This window comes from Quercus lobata, chromosome 4 (genome assembly GCF_001633185.2).
Source record: "Quercus lobata isolate SW786 chromosome 4, ValleyOak3.0 Primary Assembly, whole genome shotgun sequence".
In the NCBI taxonomy this organism is placed as follows: Eukaryota; Viridiplantae; Streptophyta; class Magnoliopsida; order Fagales; family Fagaceae; genus Quercus; species Quercus lobata.
This window is the reverse complement of record NC_044907.1, coordinates 80,386,813-80,409,110: the sequence shown is the minus strand read 5'-3', so window position 1 is coordinate 80,409,110 and position 22,298 is coordinate 80,386,813. Positions and strand designations below refer to the sequence as shown.

The following is a 22,298-nucleotide window of genomic DNA, read 5'->3' as shown; positions in this document are numbered from 1 at the left end:
CCTTCTCTATAAAGTGTTCAAGGCAAAATGCTTTCCCTCATGCTCATTCTTGGAAGCAAAACCAAGACATAACACATACTTTGGATGGATAAGCAATCTTGAAGTAAAAGAAGTTATACATTTGGGGACAAAGCAAAGTGTTGGAAAGAGCTCCCAACGAGTAAGTGTGGGTTGAAGAACTAATTAATAATGAAAGAAAAAGACAAAATACAGATATAATCCATGGAAGCAGAAATAAGAAGAACACCGTTGTGTTCCAAGCTGCTTGAGGACAAAATAATTTGGATTGGAAATTCCACAGGTAGATTAACTTTTAAGGAATGCATATAACCTGGTCCTAGAGTGTAAAAATTAGGAGAATGAGGGAGAGAGTTCCAACAGCAATGGCTCAAAGATGCTATGGAAGAAATTTTGGCAAACGAAGCTGCCAAATAAAATCAGATTCTTTGCATGGTGTGCCAACCCACCAAAGGAAATTTGGAAAGGAGAAATCTTACAAAAGAAAAGATGCGAAGTATGCAAGAAGTCCAATGAAACAGTAAACTATGCATTGTGGGAATGTTAGCTTGCAAAAGAGGTATGGAGGATCAACCCCTTTCACTATAAAACTGCTAGAAGCCCTAAGAAAATGGACTTTACCAAGACAGTTTAGGCAATAGTGGAATAACAAGGAGAGGATGGTCAAAAATTATTTTTAACATTCTCATGGACACTATGGAATCATAAATATTAGATAAGATGCAGTGGGAAAAAGAAAAACAATTGCATTGATATTTGATAATAGACAATGCAGTGGAATACAAGTAAGAATTTTGTCAAGTTACCATTATGGAACAAACTAGAGTTGATACACGAGGCATGTTGATACCTCCTCTACTGAGGGTGTACAAGTTCAATGTAAGCGGGAATGGAGTTGGGGCTTAGAGATGATAAATGCTTTGTGATAGCAGGTATGAGCAGAAGTGAGAATTATCATGGCTGCGATGGAGGAAATGAAAGCTTTTGTAGAAGAGGTAGCACTTGACATTGCAAAAGACGTGGGGTTAAAAGATAAAAATCTGGAGACGATTCCCTAATAGTTGCGAAAGCTTTGAAGTCCAAGGAGAATAACGGTGAGGCATTTGATAAATGGTGCACATCATGCTCTTAAAAAGAAATTCAATGGTGGAACATCACACATGATGAAAGAACAAAAAAATATGGAAGCACACAGATTGGCACACCATACACACACAACATTTAGAAACTATGAAATTTTTGTTAGAAGAAATAGAAACAGTAAGCATGAATAAAAATCCTTTGTCCCACTTAAAGTATACATCTTGATACTCTATCAATTGCAATAAGACATATGATTTTTTTTTTTTTTTTTTTTTTCATTTTAACTTTGGTTATTTATACATGCGTGTGTGTGACAAGCTGTGCTTCTTGAAGCATAAAGTGGAACACTGAAAATCGGATAGGAGATTTTTATTTGACAAGCTGTGCTTCGTGAAGCATAAAATACCTGTTTGTAACTATTATAAATGAGAAATTTTAACATGTTTCATAACTTTACTTTAGCTGATTGATAGGGAAGGATCATATGTGGCCTACTTAATTATTTATTTATTTTTAAATGTAACTATAATCTAAAGTGGTTCTTGATCAGTTTAAAGGAAAGGAAAAAATTAAGGTAATATAGGTAGTGGTCTCATGTTGGCCATGTCATTATTAAGATATGTGTAATGAGTATATTCTGCTAACACATATAAACTTATAAATAAGTCTATTATTGAATTGTTGTATATCAAGCCTAATAGCTCACAAGCTCGTTCATGAACAAATTTTTATGCTTGGGCTTGGCTTGTTTATTAAACGAGCCTAAAATTAAGGCCTAAGCTTGGCTTATTTATAAACAAATAAATATGAACAAACTTTTTATCAAGCTGATTCCAAGTTGTTCATGATCGACTTGGTTCATTTACAGCCCTAAAGGGACGGTCGACTGAAGCAAATAATTTTTTTTCCATTATAATAAATAATAATCAATTAAAAGATTATGTGGCGATCTTATAATAATTAAATAGTTGATGTGGCATTTGACACTTAAGTTGTCACATCAATTTGCAAATGCCACATCACTATTCCGTTAGCCACATAAACAATAATACTAACGGTAGTTTAAAAATAAAAAAAAAATAAAAAACTAATAATGCTCAATTTTGAAACTTGAGGGACCAGTAATGCCCACTTGAAACTTGATGGACTAATTGCACTCTTAAGGTAAACTTAAGGGACTAATAGTGTAGTTTTGTGAGAGACCGTGCCCCCGGCCCATTTTTATGGAATGTTGGGCCAAACTCACGTGAATGGGTGGAGTCGTGTTGTTGCCTTTCAAAATGGAGGTTCAACTAGTTATATTTTTTCCTTTAGATTAAGGGTTTTACAATGGAGTCGCCACTTATTTAATTATTGGAAAAATAAGAAAACCATAATTGAAAAATTCCTCATTTTATTAATTTGAAATTGAATTTACATTGATCATAGGAAAATTATATGACTTTGGTCCTAGATACAATCTAAGATAAAGTACATGGCTTTATTTCTTAGTTACAATCTAAAAATCGAAAATTACATGGATAAGCATTTGATCTACTAATCCTTGATCTAAACCCAGAGACTATGTTACAAGGTGGGAAGGTGTTAGGCACCCATCTTACCCGGTGAAACCGGTCTTCTAGATTATGGTGGCCAACATTCATATTATATCATCTAATATGTCAATCAATTTGCACGTTGAATTTAAAGTGTGTGCATGTGATGACCCTAATTCAATTTATTAAGCATTGCATTTGGATTGAAAAACAAATTCTAGTGAATGTGTGTATATGGTGATATCCTAGATTCAAAGATTTGAAAGAATTATGAAACAAACATGTTTTTCATATTTTTGATGTGGATTTAAGATTAAATCTAGTAATATGCATGAACATGTGATGAACAACCAATAACATGTGAAGAACACATAAGAACAATTAAGAACATTCAAACATATTCAACGGAATTATCATGCTTTAATCTTAAATTCTCATCATAGCAATATAAACAAATAGTTAGGGAAGGAGATTATACCTTCATGCAAGATCCATATAATGGAGGAGAGGACTCTTGATGGAGGTCCTAAGGGTGGAGGAAAAGAAGAGTTAGGAGAGGGAGAGTGAGTCTCACTCAATACCTTGAGTCTCAGGAAGACCAAGATATGATAAGATTACTCAACTTCACTAGAACTCAAGAGAAGAGAAGAGATGGAGATTTTTTTGTCTTTTGGAATGAAGGAGAGGGGGGGTTTATATAATAGTGGTGGAGGAAATATGAATGGAAAACCATTTAATGAGGGTTGATAAGGAATCATGAACCTAGACCTCATTTTAGCCTTTAGAGAAATCTGATGCATTAAATGTGGAGATTGATAAGAGTGAAGAGCAGGCAAAGTTTGGTTTTCCCGTAGTTGCTGTAACAGCTTGTAGAACCAACTTTGAAAAATTATTTCTGCCTCAATTCTAATCGGAATTGTCTCATTCTTGTGCTCAAATTGAAGCACTGGATGTCTAATTTCTGGGAAAATTAACCTCATTTACAGATTCAAAATATTCTGAGAAATATTGATGAAATGGTGAGTAGAGGTCATTTGTTAGAAAATAGTTTCAGCATAATTAACATTAATAGGACCCAAATTAGCTCCTAATTAACATTAAATGACTCCAATTACTCACATTTCAGACTTAATTGGTTCCAAATTTACTCTAATTAAAAGATAATTGCACAAATTACTCATTGAATAATTAATATTTAATTATTTAGTTAATTAGGTGTGTGCAACTCTACCATAAAATGTAGTCCTAACCAATCAAATTATGACACATTATCAATCTCAAATTGATTATACTTATAACCAATTGAAATCAATTGTTCATAATCACATATAGTCGGACTCAATTTGTGATAGTTAGACTTAATTGGTTCCAAATTTACTCTAATTAAAAGATAATTGCATAAATTACTCATTGAATAATTAATATTTAACTATTTAGTTAATTGGGTATGTGCAACCCTACCATAAAATGTAGTCCTAACCAATCAAATTATGACACATCATTGATCTCAAATTGATTATACTTATAACCAATTGAAATCAATTGTTCATAATCACATATAGTCGGACTCAATTTGTGATAGTGCATCTCAGCCATTAAAACTTGATTTGATGATAACTTTTAATCTAATGGTCCGATTAAGGCTCATGACCAGTCGATTTGATCGTTACAAAATCAAGATCATTTTGGTGAAATGAGATTAAGGATCTAATGACCATAATCAAAATGCATATTTTCAATGTGAAATTACCATTTTACCCTCCATGTGAGGTTAAATACGGGTTGTAAAATAGGGTGTCAACAAGTTTTCACCAAAATATAAAGTATTAAAGAGTAGTACTTAATTTCTTATCATTATGTTAGGAGAAAAAAAGTTAAAAAAGAAAATATTTTTATTTTATTTTAATTATTTATTATTATTTCCAAAAAAGTTGTTGTTAGGTTCTAAAGACTTAGGAATTTATGTATTTAGAACTCTAATGTGTATTGTTGGTAAACCATGATCAAAACAAGTTGTTTAGTCGTGTTTAGACTTGCTCAAAGTTGTGTCATTTATGTAAATTTGGATTTAATTTGATGCAAAATTAAAAGTGTAATTCGGCCTTGTTCGATCGATCGAAGCTTAGGCTCGATTAATTGAAATTCGGGCAGAATGCGTTTTTCTACAGAATTCCAACTTAGCCCTAGTTCATTTAAAACGTTTAGGGTTTTGTATTTTTTCCCTAGGTATATAAGGCAAATCCTAGCCACGTTGTAGTGTTGCTCATATTGATGTTTGTGTAAATCTCTTGTGAGATCTGTGAGGAGCTTTCCTTTACACAAACTAAGGATTATCAAAAAGGAGATTTGTTCAAGAACTTGATGATCATTCAGTTGCTACCATAGGAGCTTAAAGAAACACAAGTGGGTGTGCTTGTACTTACTGGAGAATCCAAGAAAGAAGGAGTCCGTGGTCTCGGAGTTTACACGTGGTCGTGTCAATAAGTTTCTACTGGTGTGTAGCAATAGGATGTTAGTGGTCTAAGTCCTATTGTAAAACTTCAATTCTTTCATAGTGGATTCAGGTTTACCTTGAGAATAGCTAGGTTAAATCCTCCCCAGGTTTTTACCGGTTTGGTTTCCTGGGTGATCATATCATTGTGTTATTTATCTTTTCGCTGCTTTGCATGATATGATTGTTTGATTATAACCTAGATTTGAAATTTGGACTAAGTAATAACTTGGCTAATTACTTAGGTTAATCCAATTGTGTTTTTAAAGGGTCTAAAAACCATTAGTTGTATGAATAAAAAGAAAAAAGAAAAAAAATGGACATCAATATCTATAGAAGTTGAAAGTTCAAAAACGTGTACAAAAACACCTTTGAACGTTTAGACCCCCAAATTACAACTTAATCAATTCAAGCAATATGTCAAACAACTAGTGTGCGGAAACTTAACATATGCTATCAAACGAAATTGATTAAATACTATCTAAGCCATAACAGATTAATATCCACAGCAGATAAATAAAAAGGCAAAGATAGAGAGGAAGGAAGATGCAAACACAAAGACAACACGCGATGTGTTATCGAAGAGGAAACCGAAGCCCTCGGCGAAAAACCTCTCCGCCGCCCTCCAAGCGGTAATCAATCCACTAGAAAATATAGTTGGGATACAAGGACAGCAATAGACCCTCCAAGCCTAATCTACCCAGTGCACCTAAGCCCTCCAAGCTTCTTGCTCCAACGAGGTTACGCCGAACCTTTTTCTTTTCTAGCTTCCCGGATTCCGCTACTAGACCGTAGCATCAACCAATGAAGATTGGTTCCTTCCTAACTGCTTCCCAGAAATCCAAACAGCAGACTCACAAAGATGATGATAGTGAGAACCTGGTTTGGTATAATGCCTCTCAAGGATTTGACAATGGAGAGGAAGAGAGTTGAGGAATTTGAAGAGATTCTAAGGTAGAGATTGTGGGTGAAACAATTTGGTTTTTCTTTAGGGTTTCTCTCTCAAAATTCTCTCTGGAAGCTCTCTTTCAATCGTGGGTAATAGGGGTATTTATACTGGAGTGGAGAGGAATGTGAAACGTCAGGTTTTTACAAAACAGGGGTGGCTCGCGGCTTGACCTCGCGGCTTGACTAAGTCGCGAGATCCAGTCGCGAGATAACCGTATGGCCAGTTGTCCTGTTTTGTCCTGTAGTGCTCCAGCTAACATGACTGTTCATCTTCCAGCATGCTTGGCACGTGTGCAGCTTCTGGCGGCTTGCAGCCGCGAGTCACCTGCGAGTCCCAGCCGCGACACTCTGTTTTCTTGCACACTCTTGAGCAAACTTCACTCTATCTCACTCACTACCCTTACATCAAACCCACCTAAATACAGGGTTACTAAATGCTGAATTACAAGCAAATTTGGCACGGAATAAAGCCAATAAGATGGTTGAATAAATTCAACCTTACAATCTCCCCCTTTGGCTATTCCGTGACAAAACCCTAAAACAGACTCTAGACTTAACATGTGAGTTGGGAACAGTTGAACAAAACTCACTCACACCTAACTCTAGAAGTTGTGAAGCACTTGAATCATATGAACATAATACTCCTGAAACACAACAATACACCATGATCATTGTAAGCAGAAAATTATAAAATGCATATGAAACAGGCAATAAGTGATCAAGCAAAGATGGAGTTATGAAACAAACCATGGCTTGATCAACCAAGTGAACACCACAAGGTAGTGATCACAGTGCTCATTCACACTTGGAATGAACACAAGGACATATAAGTTAACAAGCACAAGGCAAGACACTTGTATGCACAACACTCAACCAATGCATATCACACAAGTCATATGCATCTAGGAACAATCCTACAAGGGCACAAGAGTGACAGTACATAAACCAAAATGCATACCATTTAGATTAAAGTACTGAATTCAACATAGCATAAAGGCTGCATTAAGCAAGGTACATACCATAAAGCCTACAAATATGCATAAAAACATAACCCTAAAAGCTTACATAAGCACATGGGTACAAAACACAAACAATCTTGAATAACATCATCAAAATATATTAAACTTTAAACCAAGAGTATAAGTTAAGAGTTTAAAAACAATACACCAAAAACATAGTGTATCAAACCCATAAAAACATTAAATAGTACCCAACAAGCATAAACCTAAAAACCATAAGTTTAGAGGATAAGACTAAAAACAAAAGTATGACAAAAGTATGTGTGTATGTGTGTACTCCCCCTATCACTATGCACACTTCCCTTTGGACTTTTCTCCCCCTTACTGAAAGCTCTCCCCCTTTTTGTCACGAATAGCTAAAGGCTCTCGTCCAACTTTCGTTGAATATCATCTAGCTGATTCTCCATAGTCTCGAGACGCATTTGAACATGGTTGTTTGTGGAGTAGAGAAGTGCCACAAGCTCATCAACGCGTTTCTGAATATGCTCAAGTACACTGCCAGCTCTATCAATATGAGGAGCAGTCGGTGCTTGCGGAATAGGAGCTGGTGAAGCTTCAGGAACAGCACGTGATGTAGATGTGGTATGTGCTGGTGTCTCTGAGTCAGGGGCAGATGGAGTGACCGAGAGATGTGAGCACTCCTTGGTGATTTAGAGGAGTGACTTCTGCTAGCTTGAAGAGTGAGCAAGGAAATGGGACGTTGACGAGTCAACATTTTTCCATCTGCAGGAGGAGTAATGCCTTCACGAAGAATGAGCTTCATGATGAGACTGCAAAATGGAATAACTCCTCGTGCTGCAGATCGACATGCGGTCTTCCTCAAGATGTAGTAGATGTGAGCACATATGTCAATGGGAGCTCCTGTAATAAGGTCACAAAGAAATAGAGCTCTCCCAAGATTGATGAATGTAGTGTTGGACAATGGGTAGAGATTGGTGAACATGATCAACTTCAGTGTGGTCAGCTCGGGTGCAAACTTTGCGGTGCTGATGGAGGTTCCTGCACTGGATACTTCATGATCGTATCCTAGGATTTGCAAAATTTCTCCAACTTCCGGATTTCGTTCATCGTAAGGAGTAATATTAACATTCTGAGGTCTGGTGATGCTGAGAAGGTCTGCGATGGAGTTTGGGGTAACACTGAACTCTGTTCCTCTGACCCAGAAAACGAGTTCAGGTCCAAGATCAGTTGCATTGGAGAAGCATTCTTTGACCAGCTCATCCATTGGGTCATCAAAGTTCCCGAACAAGTTTGCCCAATCTCGGTTCTCAAAGATTCGAGGGATGAAAGTGGTCCCTAAGGTATTAAACTCTACCACTCGTTCCACTATAGTGGTCGACTTGTCAAACACATTTGAGTAGACGTGTGAGTTAAGAGGAAGTCTGAATCTATCCTCATTGGGGTCTTGAGAAGCCTGAGATGATAATTGAGTCCTTTTGGCAACTGGTGTTGCTGGTTCGTCAGCAATAATGTCTTTACCCCTGGAAGATCGACGAGACATCTGCAAGATAACATTCCCACAGCAAAGAACCAAACACCAATACCACACAAGACCAATGTCAACATGATTCAGTGTAAACAGAATATCAATATACAAACACAAATTGAAGATAGTGCAGACCCAATCAAACTACCAACAACACACAGAAGCACAAAATGATAGGTGCAGCAATATGGTGATAGTGCACCAAGACATAGAAGGACAGAACAACTAACACTTGTCGCTGAGACAGGTTATCAAGACCATGATATGCAAACAAATACAGCATTCAAACATTTAGAGCAGATAACATAAAATACTCCACCAGAGATATGAACAAGGAAAAATATTTCAACATGAAGAACCCAATAATCCATACTAGAGAACAAGGTTGAGATACAAACACCCAAAAAGGATTCAGTAACCAATATCATTATCAGAAACAATGCTTAAGCAAGTGAAATGAGTAAGTCAAATAGACACCAAACCCATTTAACAAAAGATTTTCAGACTCAATAATAGGCAAATATCAGAACAATGAACATCACATTTTGACCGTTCAACATGAGAACAGATGAGAACAATATCAAACAAGACCCGCCATACCCATTTCATAAGAGAGAAGTATTTCGTACACAATATCAACCCAAACAGCAGCAAGAAAAACCAGGAAAAGAGAAAATGAGATTGAGAAAGCATAAACCCTTACCTTTTCTTGATGATTTGGATAAGAAATGAAGCACCAATGAGGGTTGAATATGGATTCACAGAGTTTTTGGAAAGGAGGAAGTTTAGAGAGAAGATGAACAGTTACAAATGTTCGAGGGAAAACTGAAACAAGTTTTAAAACTGCTCCTGTTTCTGCCAAACACGCGATTTTCGCGACTGGATTAAGTCGCCACACAGTCGCCAGCTCAAGCCGCCAAAGCACTCAAGAACAAAATTTTGAAAAAATTTTTCTAAGTGTTTTTCGCGACTGGAAGGTCTACCCGCGAGCGAGTCGCGAGCTGAGCCGCGAAAATCTCTGAGTGAACCTCGCGACTGGACCTTCCACTCGCGAACAAGTCGCCAAAAATTACCAGCGAAGATGCGACTGAGACTCGCGACTTGACATACCCGCGACTGAGCCGCCAAAACAGGGCAAAACTGGTTTTTTGAAATTTTCAGATTTTTCAAACAAAAATACTTTCCAAAAGCACCTAAAACACTCAAAAATCTTTTTGTGCTTGAAATAACAAAGATTGAGCATGTGAAAACACATTTCATCAAGTACAATCACACAAATGAATATGGCATTTATTGAACATAAACTTGTGTGTTGTGTGTGGATATCAACAATGAGATAGTCCTTCGTCTAATGTGAAGCTTCAATGATCAATTCAACCAAGGCATACACAATTAGCACTAGATCATGTGACCTATCTCAATTATAGAAGTATGTATATATGACCTCCCACAAAACTTGAAAAACATGATTTGGAGCACTACATTTGACTCCACTTTCAAACATAACAATTGATCTTTTTGATCTTTTGAGTCAATCACCTCTCATTGTGAGATTGATACATGATATTTCACTTTAATGAATAAGCCTTTGGCTTTTTTTTTGAATGAACATTCACTTCAATAGAAGGTCGCTTACCCTTTTTCCTAGTCAAATACTAGAATGTGCGACAGGCTTTTGCAGCTCAATATCTCTTTTCATTTGGAGATTTACATTTGGTGAGCTCTTTTTAGCAAAACAAAAATAAAGAGTGGGAAGATATATAGACACAAGTCTATGCAAGTCTCAAGATCAACAAAACCATTCACTAATCATTCATGACAAGTTTGAAGATCTATTTACAACAATCACAAAGATTTCAAGATTTTTCCCACAGTGATATAAGTGCATAAAGACAAGTAATGCTCGAAAATGCACAAAGCCATTAGCACAAAGGTATAAGGCAAAACAAGTTTTGAGACAAAAGCTCAACAAAGTCAATCAAGCTTTTTGATTTTCTATTTTTATGTGTTTTTTGGATTTTTGACACAAGAAACAAAAAGATTGATAAGACAAAATTAAAGAAATGTACAAGAAGACAAACAAACAAACAACCAACAGCAAAAATAGCAAGCAAAACAAACAAACATAGTCACAAAGCATAGGAAGTATTGATGCATGGACATGTTGTAATGCTTATGCATGAGTACCCTTATTCACCCTCACGTCACTTGCGTTTGGGGTGATTTCCTTATAGGATTGGGTACGGGAGTTAGGGCTTTCAAACCTTCGTGAGAAGCTTTCCAAGCAGTTGGTGAATGCACCAATCATCTTCATCACGTTCATCATTCCGGGATCACCATTTTGATCTCTAGATTGATCTCCAGCCCAACTTCTTCTCTCATTTCTAGGTCCTCCTGACCTTTGAGGGGTTGCACTATTCTTTGCTCTCAGCTTTTGGCAATTTGGTCGAGTATGCCCTTGAAGTCCGCAGTAGTGGCACACATAAGTTCCTCTAGGACCTCTTTGTGGTCGAGGACGTGACTTGGCACGAGATTCAGACCTGCCTGCTAACTGATTGTGATGATTTAACATCCGTTGGTTCACCAAATTCTTCTTCTCCTTCACCTCGAGCTTTTCACCAGTAGAGTCAGCTACAACTGGATCTTTGGCCTTTACAAACTTTACTTCTTTTGTGATATTTCCAGACGAACTACCTCCTCCGATATATCCCAATCCGGATTTGTCTGAAAAGCTCTTTTGAGATGAGATAACATCATCTAGCTTCTTGGTGGTAACCCTCTCTACTTTAGCATTAGCTTGCACAACCTCACTCTCAAGAAACCTTACTTTTGTGTAAGCTTCGGACAACTCTCCATTCAGAGTTTCTATCTCACACTTGGCCTCCCTATATCGGATTAGGAGACTTTTGTAGTCCTCCTCAGCCTTCTTCATTTTTCTCACAGCAGCCTTGGCCACCCTTGTGTATTCCCCGGACTTCTCCAAAAGTAGGTTATAATTCTCCTGAAGATTCGCGTTGCTTCCATCTTCTTCAGCATCTGATTCTTCAACAATTCCTAGAGATTCATCATCACTATGTTCTCCAAGGTCTTGCACAAGCAGATTCAGTTCATCTGACGACTCAACATGAGCAATAGTCATAAAAGCTGAATAGTTCCCCTCTCCATCACAGCTCTCTTCAGACTCTGAGTCAGACGAATCTGAGTCACTCAAGGTCGTGGCATACACTTTACCTTTCGATTTCAAATAATTCGGACATTCCTTTTTGAAGTGTCCATGCCCGTTACATTCGAAACAAGTGACACCTTGTGTAGGTTGGGATTCTTTTCCATCTTTCCTTTTGAATTCCCTTTTCTCCCTTCCAGAACTTTGGAATTTTCTTTTATCATCAAATTTGCCATTATTTTTGAATTTCAAAAACTTTTTGAAATTTTTGACAAGGTATGCAACATCTTTGTCAACCACATCTTCTCCTGATGAGTCTTGATCTTCCACCTTCTCATTAATGGTCTTTAGAGCAAGAGATTTACTCTTCCGTTGATTGGGCAGCGACATCTCATAAGTCTGCAGAGAACCCACCAGCTCTTGCACTTTGATGTCATCGAGGTCCTTGCTCTCTTCTATTGCTGTCACTTTAGCTCGAAAACTTTCTGGCAATGATCGAAGGATCTTTCTTACAATCTTCGAGTCCTCCGTTTTCTCCCCCAAGTTGAACTTGCTGACAACCACTTCATTTAACTTCCCATAGAAAGAGTCAAAAGACTCATCCTCACTCATTTTGAGCTCCTCAAACCGAGTGGTCAGCATTTGTAACTTGGTGTCTTTCACTTTCTTCGTGCCTTCATAGGTAGTTTCCAAAATCTCCCATGCTTCTTTGGCCACGGTAATATGAGAAATCCTGTGAAATTCATCTGGAGACACACCACAAAAAATAGCATTGAGTGCTTTACTGTTAGCATTAGATGCAGCAAGTGCTGCCTTATCCCATGTGGATTTTGCTGCCTCTGGTTTGGTCCAACCAATCTCAACAGCATCCCAAACGGATTCATCAATAGAACACAGAAAAGCTCTCATTCGAACCTTCCAAAAAGCATAATTACTACCATCAAAATATGGAGGTGCATTTAGGGATTGAGACCTATCCATCTTAATAGGGAGTCAAGGATCACACAATGGTAATGAAACCAATATCAGTGTACCTGCTCTGATACCAATTGAAAGTTCAAAAACGTGTACAAAAACACCTTTGAACGTTTAGACCCCCAAATTACAACTTAATCAATTCAAGCAATATGTCAAACAACTAGTGTGCGGAAACTTAACATATGCTATCAAACGAAATTGATTAAATACTATCTAAGCCATAACAGATTAATATCCACAGCAGATAAATAAAAAGGCAAAGATAGAGAGGAAGGAAGATGCAAACACAAAGACAACACGCGATGTGTTATCGAAAAGGAAACCGAAGCCCTCGGCGAAAAACCTCTCCGCCGCCCTCCAAGCGGTAATCAATCCACTAGAAAATATAGTTGGGATACAAGGACAGCAATAGACCCTCCAAGCCTAATCTACCCAGTGCACCTAAGCCTTCCAAGCTTCTTGCTCCAACGAGGTTACGCCGAACCTTTTTCTTTTCTAGCTTCCCGGATTCCGCTACTAGACCGTAGCATCAACCAATGAAGATTGGTTCCTTCCTAACTGCTTCCCAGAAATCCAAATAGCAGACTCACAAAGATGATGATAGTGAAAACCTGGTTTGGTATAATGCCTCTCAAGGATTTGACAATGGAGAGGAAGAGAGTTGAGGAATTTGAAGAGATTCTAAGGTAGAGATTGTGGGTGAAACAATCTGGTTTTTCTTTAGGGTTTCTCTCTCAAAATTCTCTCTGGAAGCTCTCTTTCAATCGTGGGTAATAGGGGTATTTATACTGGAGTGGAGAGGAATGTGAAACGTCAGGTTTTTACAAAACAGGGGTGGCTCGCGGCTTGACCTCGCGGCTTGACTAAGTCGCGAGATCCAGTCGACCTCGACTAAGTCGCGAGATCCAGTCGCGAGATAACCGTATGTTGTCCTGTTTTGTCCTGTAGTGCTCCAGCTAGCATGACTGTTCATCTTCCAGCATGCTTGGCACGTGTGCAGCTTCTGGCGGCTTGCAGCCGCGAGTCACCCTCAAGTCCCAGCCGCGACACTCTGTTTTCTTGCACACTCTTGAGCAAACTTCACTCTATCTCACTCACTACCCTTACATCAAACCCACCTAAATACAGGGTTACTAAATGTTGAATTACAAGCAAATTTGGCACGGAATAAAGCCAATAAGATGGTTGAATAAATTCAACCTTACAGAAGTATTATTATTATTATTATTATTATTATTATTAGGGACAAGAGCAATATTTTAGGATAAAGCTCTTAAAAAAAGAAAAAGTGAAAGATAAAAAAGAAGTAAAAATGGACACAAGAAAGTACACATTACAATTCGACATTTATCAAAGATACACTATCAAGCTAAGATCATCTCCCATCATCTAAGTCAAATATTACATGGTCTCTCACGCTATCGTACACATTAGTACTTTTATTACTAGCATTATATTTGCAAGAATCTGATATCTCACCGAGTAAGAATTCGGTTTCTTCTGAGTTGGAATCAACATTGACCCATGAATGCATCTCCATCTTTCTTAAACCCTCCAATTCGGTTGCTACTTCCTTCATAGTAGGCCGATCTTCCCCTTTCAATCGTAAGCACCTCTTTGCAAGATTTGCCACTTCCTTTAATTGCCCGGCCTTCCCTTCTTTCGCTATATGTTTTTCAAGAATTTCAAACAATCTATTATCCTTCAAAAAAGATAGAAAACGTATAGCTAGACTTCTTTCCTCCTATGGCTTATCAAATGAAAGAGCCTTTTCTCCCGTTAATAACTCTACGAGGACCACTCTAAAGCTATAAACATCACTTTTTTCTGTCAATTGACTTGTTTGCATGTATTCAGGATCCAAGTATCCCAAAGTTCCTTGCACCATTGTAGCTAATTGTGTTTGGTCTAGTGGAACTAATCTTGAAGCTCCAAAATCTGATACCTTTGCTGTGTGAGTACTATCCAATAATATGTTTGAAGACTTAACATCTCTATGGATTATAGGTGGAGAAGCTGCAAAGTGCAAATATGATAATGCTTCTGCAGTTTCTGCAGCTATCCTAAGACGAATTTCCCATGATACAGTGGATACCTTGTTTTTGTGATGAATGTACTCAAAAAGAGTACCATTAGGTATGAATTCGTAGACTAGTAAAGGAACTTGTGTCTCCAAACAACAACCTAATAGTTTAACTACATTCCTATGGTTAATTTGGGAAAGTACAACTACCTCATTAATGAATTGCTCAATTTGGCTTTCATCGACTGTTTTGGACTTCTTGATGGCCACAATCCTATTATCTGGCAAAAGTCCCTTATAAACTGTACCAAACCCTCCTCGGCCAATAATTAAAGTTTCATCGTAATTGTTGGTAGCCTTTTTCAATTCTTCTGTAGTGAAGATTTTGGCTGTTGCAGTTGAATTTTCTGGCTTGGAGAGTTTTTGTTGTAAAATTAAACCCCCATTTTGTTCAAAGAACCTTTGTCTAAGCTTGATTAACTTTCTTTGCTTAACCATCAAGTACAGCCAAGAGCTACAAACAAGCATAACTATGAAGCTTATGCCAACACCTACACTTGAAAGAAATAGAATATTAGTATTTTTTGCTTATATATCGAGTACAACTTCGAGCAACTGAGAATCAAAATGATGAAGCTTATGAGATCAAGTACATTTGAAAGAAATAAAACATTATTAATGGACTCTATAATCTATACCATTCTTAGAGGCCCCATGGGCAGATAGATTACAATTTTACAACGAGTCATTATTTATTGACTATTTCGCATTAGTTAATCTGGCATAGTTTTTCCCTTAAAAAAAAAATCATCAATTAGTTAGTCTAACATGGATACTTATTCTTAAAAAAAAATAAATAAATAAAAAAAAATCGGAAAAGTATAGAATCTAAACGTTAACATTCAACGTTAAACAATTGGGCTCAATATTAGATCCTCTAAAGTTGCCACTCACCAAGGTGAAAACGACGACGTTTGGAAGATAATTTTAGCCAGGAGTGTACAAACGTTACAACTCGGTGAGAATTCCAAGAAAGAAGGCACCAGAGGTGGTAACAAAAAATCTATGACAACAGTCTTTCCTGTACTATTTTCTACAACTATTCTATATTCTATGTAACTTACTATAAGTGATTGAGAAAAAAATAATGGATTTATATGAAAGTAAAAAACAGCTAAATACAGTTCACTATATAGGATAGTCGTGGGAAATGATGTAGTCCTAAAATAACCAGAGGTGGTAAATGTCATGGACTTAGGCCAAGGTGGAAATGTTCAAGAGCACACGCATGTGGTAAATGCCATGAATGAAATTGATGGCCAACATAAGAGACTAAGAGACTCATCATCGGATTTGGATTTGATGTAATAGCCGTGGTTATTGCACTATGCAAAATTGAAAATACCTAATCGTTTGAATTTAACTGAGAAACCTAATATGTTGTACTTATTGTACTGTTTCTATGTTTTACTGTTAGAATATTTTAAACCCTTATAAGAGGGCCGTTCCTCTTCGCAACATTCTTTGCTACCAAATAGAGAAGTTTGTACCCCCCACCCCCCCCAAAAAAAAAAAAACAAAAACAAAAAAGAAGGAGAAGCTTAACTTACAATCTAGTGCAAATTCCTGAAGCATAGTAATGCGATTGTGTGAGGGTGCAATACAGTAGGTATACTTACCAAGCAAAAGTTTAACTTGTAGTGATGATTGATTGGTAACACAGACTCTTGCACTTTGGTCCAAATGATACCCCTTGATACAAACACATGTAAATTTTCCTGGTAAGTTAATACACTCTTGTCCCAGGAGGTTGCAGTTATTGGGGTTTTCACATTCGTCAATGTCTGTAGATGTAAAAGTCCATCGTTAATTAACTTGAAAGTACTATAATTAATCAAATGCAATGGCATATTCAAGATCATGATTTTTTTTTCTTAAAAAAAAAGTAAAATTATTCTTTTATGCTATGTTTGGAAGTTTTGAGGGAGAAGAGAGTAGATGAGAGTAAAGTAGAGGGGAATGGTTATCCTCCACCTTGTTTAGATGTTTCTAAAATTAAATAAGAGTAATGTTACAGACACAAACTATTTTAGAACATTTTTACAAACTGCTGATATGAATTTAATATTTTTCAAATAAATATTGCAAATAAAAATGTGATGTTAGTGATGGACCAATATTAAAACTAGTAAGAATTTGCCACATAAGTAGTTTGTAAAAATACTGTAAAATAGTTTGTCTCTAGTATTACTCATTAAATAGGGGGGGGGGGGGATGAATAATTATTCTTTTCATAGTTTGTAATTTTGTTAATATGGTAAGGAAAAATTTGGTAATTCATTTGGTCAAACATTTCTATGCTTTATTTTCCCTCCAAATCTCTCCAATTTAGCGAAATTAAAAATTAGGGGTTAGAAGTAATTAGAACTCCTCCAAACCTTTCCAAATCCCTCCCCCTCCTCCATTAAAAAATATTCAAACATGCAAGATAATTTAATTTACTCTCTCTTCCTCTACTCTACTCCCATTTACTCCTCCATCCAAACAAACTATTAGCACATTGAAAAGCAGTGACATTATTGAAATGAAATGGAAAACTATTGCACATAGAGTTCCTATTTTTGTGTTTTGTAATTTATAAGTTATATGCTCTAACTCTTGAACTACTTTCAATTGAGGTCATTAAATTTCCAAAAAAAAAGAAAAAAAAACATTTCAACCCCTGCACAGTAATCTATTTTTAATTTAATCATTTTGTCAAATTCTATCCTTGGTTTTAAAAAGCAATACAATCAAAGAACCATTTTTTATCTCGATTTTCGGTTGAACCGGCCTATCCGGTATGATTTTTTAAAACTATGGCTCTATCCAATCATGTCATTGGTTTTAATATTTTTCAAGTTTCAAAGTACTGGAAAACAAAAAACAAAGCAAAATTATTATAACTTTTACCTTATTATAATCATTATTATTTTTGAAAAATTAATTTAGATAGGGGATGGTAGAGAGTAGATACATAAATTAATACCTTGGCAACCAGTAGGGAGGTATGGGTTCCCATCGTAACCGTCCTTGCACTTGCAACGATACCCAGACCTATCTTCGGAATTTTGACATGAGCTATTATCTCCACATATGTAATTCGATTTGTTCTCTATATCATTACATGTCTCATTACCGATGGCCCAATCAAGAACCATTGGCATCATTTGTTGGTCCCGTAGAGTGCGAAGGGAATCAATGGAGAAATTGAACGTGTCTTGTTTGCTGATAAACGCATACCCACAAGGATTGAAATTTTCTACCATTGTATGATTCTGAAAACTATGGGATTCCATAGTAACGTTTTTAAACCCTATGGGTATGTCTACCTCGCAACACCCAACACCAGTGCAAGACCCATTGACCATGAACCTAGTGCTTTCACATACGGACGCGCAGCCGGTGGCGTATCTTTCATTTTGCTGGTAACCGAGAAGGTATGCATGAGTGTCGCAACCAACAACCACAAACTTGTTTTGGGTGCTAGAGACGGTGAAATTGAGGGGCGAGTTGAGCCACGGATTGTTCGAGGCAACCATCGCACCCTTTTTATAACAATCATGGGCTATATACATCAGGGTGTCAATCTGGCCATGAAGGGAAATGTTTTTAACAATTATGTCTTCAGGGATGAATGGTTCGGAGGAGTTGGTACAATTGACGAAAAAATTATGATCTAGGTAACAACCTTCTCTTAGGCCAAATGGATATGGAATTTTCATATCTCCACACCTGTCAGAGCAGTTTGGCCGCGCTATAGGATAAGTAAATCCTACAACTGCGACTGCAAATTCAGATAAAATCACACTAAGGCAAGTGATTCGTATAAGAGTCTCAAGGAAACCCATATCCCCCAATATTTCCCAAGGAGAGGAGGTAGGATTATTGTTTTTGTGCATGGAAAACTTTGCATAGATGTTGGACTTTTTATAGCCATATGGAAAGCAGCCCGGTCAAGTCTGACGTTTGCTCAATTCATATATGCTTCATCGTCTTCAAACTGTGCAATCAAGTCTTTGAAATTTCATACAATGACCAAAAGACTTTGGAAGTTTTGAACAATGACCAAAGACTCAACGAGACGTTAACAAGATTAAAGACTTTTAATGGTGGTGTCACTCATTTTTATGATTAAAAGTATTTGACATATCAATGACTTAAAAAGAGTCACGATTATTTTCTCCCACACAAATTTTAGGAGATGAAGCTACTAATTAAACTTTTCTTATCTGTTATTTTGGAAGACTGTTTTCCCCATAAGTCCACTACCCTCATTAACTTATTAAAATATTATAAAATGTACACATATTTTGGAAGGCTCATACAGCTGCTTAACTCTAGTAACAAAGTTCAAGCAGAGATTGACTATATGTTAGATGAGTTTTCAATGGACGTTGCATTCAGATTTATTTTTCTTTTAGTTTGAGAACTCATGAAGGCTTTAGGTGTGACTAATAGTTGATTTTGGTTCTTCCATTAGCTACGGAGATGATAGGCAAATTAAATGAAAAGAACTTAAGGAGGAAGCTGCAAACAAAATCTAACTGAAGAGTTCCTTTAGCTCCAAAATGTTAAAATTAAATTTGATGAATTTTTCTTTTGCTGAAATCTTAAACCCTAAATAAGTTTGTGATTTTAATTTTCGTAAAGTCTTAGAGTATGTTTGGTAACTTTTTTTTCCCTTATTTTCTATTTTCAAAAAAAAATTTCTATTTTTGAAACTAAATAACTTGTTTGGCAACCGAAAATGAATAGAAAACAAAAATTGTTCTTAAAACTCAATTTGTGAAAGAAACTGAAAACATGCAAAAAGTTGTTTTCAGTTTCTAATTTTCAAAAGTTAATGAAAATATGCATTTAATTTAATAAATCTGTCTCATTTAATTAGTTAGCATTAAAGTTCAAATCCTAGTAACAACATATTTTAGTATTTTCAATTTTTTTCCATAACAAATAGAAAGAGGAAAAAGAAAACAATGAAATTATTATTTTTATTATTCTTTTTGAAGTGTATTTCATTGAATCATATTGAAAATAGTCAGTCATAAGAAATCCCCCCCCCCCCTCCCCTTTTTTTCTACCAAAAAGAAATTGAGTATGATACATGAAATTGAAAATGCAACACCAAATTGGACCTTCCAGATTTTTTTGATGAACAAAAAGACTACTAAAATCTAAAACACAAACAGCAAGATTACAAGGCATTAGACAGAATCGTTATCTTGACTGTCCAGCAAGATAGAATCAGAGATGGTGTTTCGATCCTCCAATGGGTGTGTTTCTCAACAAAAAAAAAAAAAGATTCTCCAATGGGTGTTTTCCAAAGTGCTTATATTTCAGCCAATTTATACCTCAAATTCATACCTTAAGAGGATGCCTTATTTCTTATTTGCTGGGTGGGTCCTTTACAATGTGCTAAATGTCTAGCATTTTTTACCCCAAAAAAAAAAAAAATGTCTAGCGTAAATGTCATAGGTTAGTTATTTTTATAAGCTGATGGTCCTAAATAGACAGTGACAAATATATCCACTGTGGGTACCAATATGAGTGAATCTAGATCTAAAGTATATGGGATTATTATGATACTTGTTTATAAGGAGTTTTTAGTTTTTAAAATCTAAGCTGGATAATCTGATTTTTTTTCACTTTCAAAACTAGTTCTGATAAAAAAATAAAAAATTAGAGTAACCCATCTAGTCAAAAAAAAAAAATAATAATAATAATACTATAACCCACAAGAGATTAAATTTTCCATGTCTTTGACAAGTGACAACAGTTCCACATACCACAATTCACGCTAGTCAATAGAGTGGAGTGACCCACAAGACCTTAATTTTGTCTTTTTGAGGAGACATGAGACCTTAATTTTCCATGTCATGGGCCAAAGACTTTTTGACACATTTTACTGGCTTAAAGTCTTTTCTAAAAGATAATGAGAGTTGAGAAGGGAAAGAAAAACCCAACCCATAAAATACACTAACACTAGGGATTAGAATTTAATTGTGCCTGATAATCGTGGTTTTTGACCTTATGGTCTCCCACTGGGTGCCTCTAGGCTGAAAACCTTTAAAGCTTAGGTTACATACCCATAGCCATAAAATTCACTTTCTATTTTTTTCAATTTTTCATCACCCTTTCACAGCATACACAAACCACTTTAAGTCTGTATATATAGAAATCATTCATAGACACCAACCCAAGTAGTTTTAGGATTTATTACATCCATCAACACCATCATTAGTGCGAAGATTAGTGATACTTTCCTCTCTTCTAAGAAAGTATAGAGCCTGACAACTTTTTGGAGTTTTAATTTGAGCAAATCATAATTCATTTTTTTTTTTTTTTTTTTTTTTTTTTTTTTTTTTTTTTTTTTTTTAAGATTATGCAACAATACACAAAACATAGTGTATATAGTTTGGATTAACTTAGGTTTGATTTTCTCTAAATAAATTTTAATTAAATTAGGTTTATCCTTCTCTATAAATTATCTAATTGATTTATTGAATAAAACTCATTAAATAAGGCTAAATTACAAATTTTACTCAAATTTTGCATTGTTCTCAACTTGGTGTTTTTTTTCACTGTTTTTTTTTTTTGGTTTTAATTTTTTTTTATTTGAGTCCTTTAATTTTCATTCATTTTTAATTTAGCTTTTCCATTTGATCCACTTCATAGGTTTCACTAAAACAACATCGTTATATAAAGTGAAAAATCTAAAACTTATGGTGAGATTGGACAAAATTTCTAGAATGACTAAATTGATAATAGATTTTAGTTGAAAGACTAAAATGGGGGGAAATCAAATTTGAATGTAAAATTTGAAAACATATTAAAGTTATGTATTTTGTAGTTTAAACCTGAATAAATATGTATAAAAACAACTTTTATTGATTTTTCTTGATTATTGCAAAGGATCATTGCATGTAGATCTGAACTTATAAATTAGTTTTTCTTTTTCTTTTTCTTTTTTTTTTTCTAATTTATTTCGAGAAAAAATAAATAGATGACGTAAAATGGACCTAGATTACATGATTTCTACATATTCATTTTGGCTTGGTTTAACAAAGGGACCCAAATAACATTATTGTTACATGTTCAATGTCCACACGTTTAGTTTGCAATTTTTCCATTTGCATCATAAGAATTTATATAGTCCAAAATTCTAAGATTACAACTTTTCTAGTCTTTGGAAGTTTTGAACAATGACATGACTTGGTGAAAGAACAAAAGATAAGTTATAAATTATAGGATGGCTTAAACCAATCATATATGTATATATAGAGAGAGAAAGAGAGAGAGAGAGAGAGAATTTAATTGTAAATTTAATCTTAAATAATATTGTTATAAATAAATAATTTTGTTGAACTTTCTCGATAATTGTAAGCATACCAATTTTTTTTAATAATAAAATATTTGAGGAAAGAAAAACAAATGACATAAAAGTAAAACTGGCCCAAAAACTTGATTGCTACACTCTCAATCTAGCATGAATAATAGAGGGACCCGGATAAC

General features: G+C 35.6%; 1 protein-coding gene across 1 annotated transcript in view; it reads right to left on the bottom strand.

The window, feature by feature from the left end:
* LOC115985898 (putative wall-associated receptor kinase-like 16) overlaps window positions 1-18,661 on the bottom strand; it is a 66,871-nt gene extending 48,210 nt beyond the window's left edge. The window contains exon 1 of the mRNA XM_031108791.1: window positions 17,773-18,661. Within this exon, the coding sequence (XP_030964651.1) occupies window positions 17,773-18,634 (862 nt within the window). The 5' untranslated portion in view covers window positions 18,635-18,661. The remainder of the gene's footprint in view (window positions 1-17,772) is intronic.
* Between the last annotated feature and the right edge of the window lie 3,637 nt (window positions 18,662-22,298).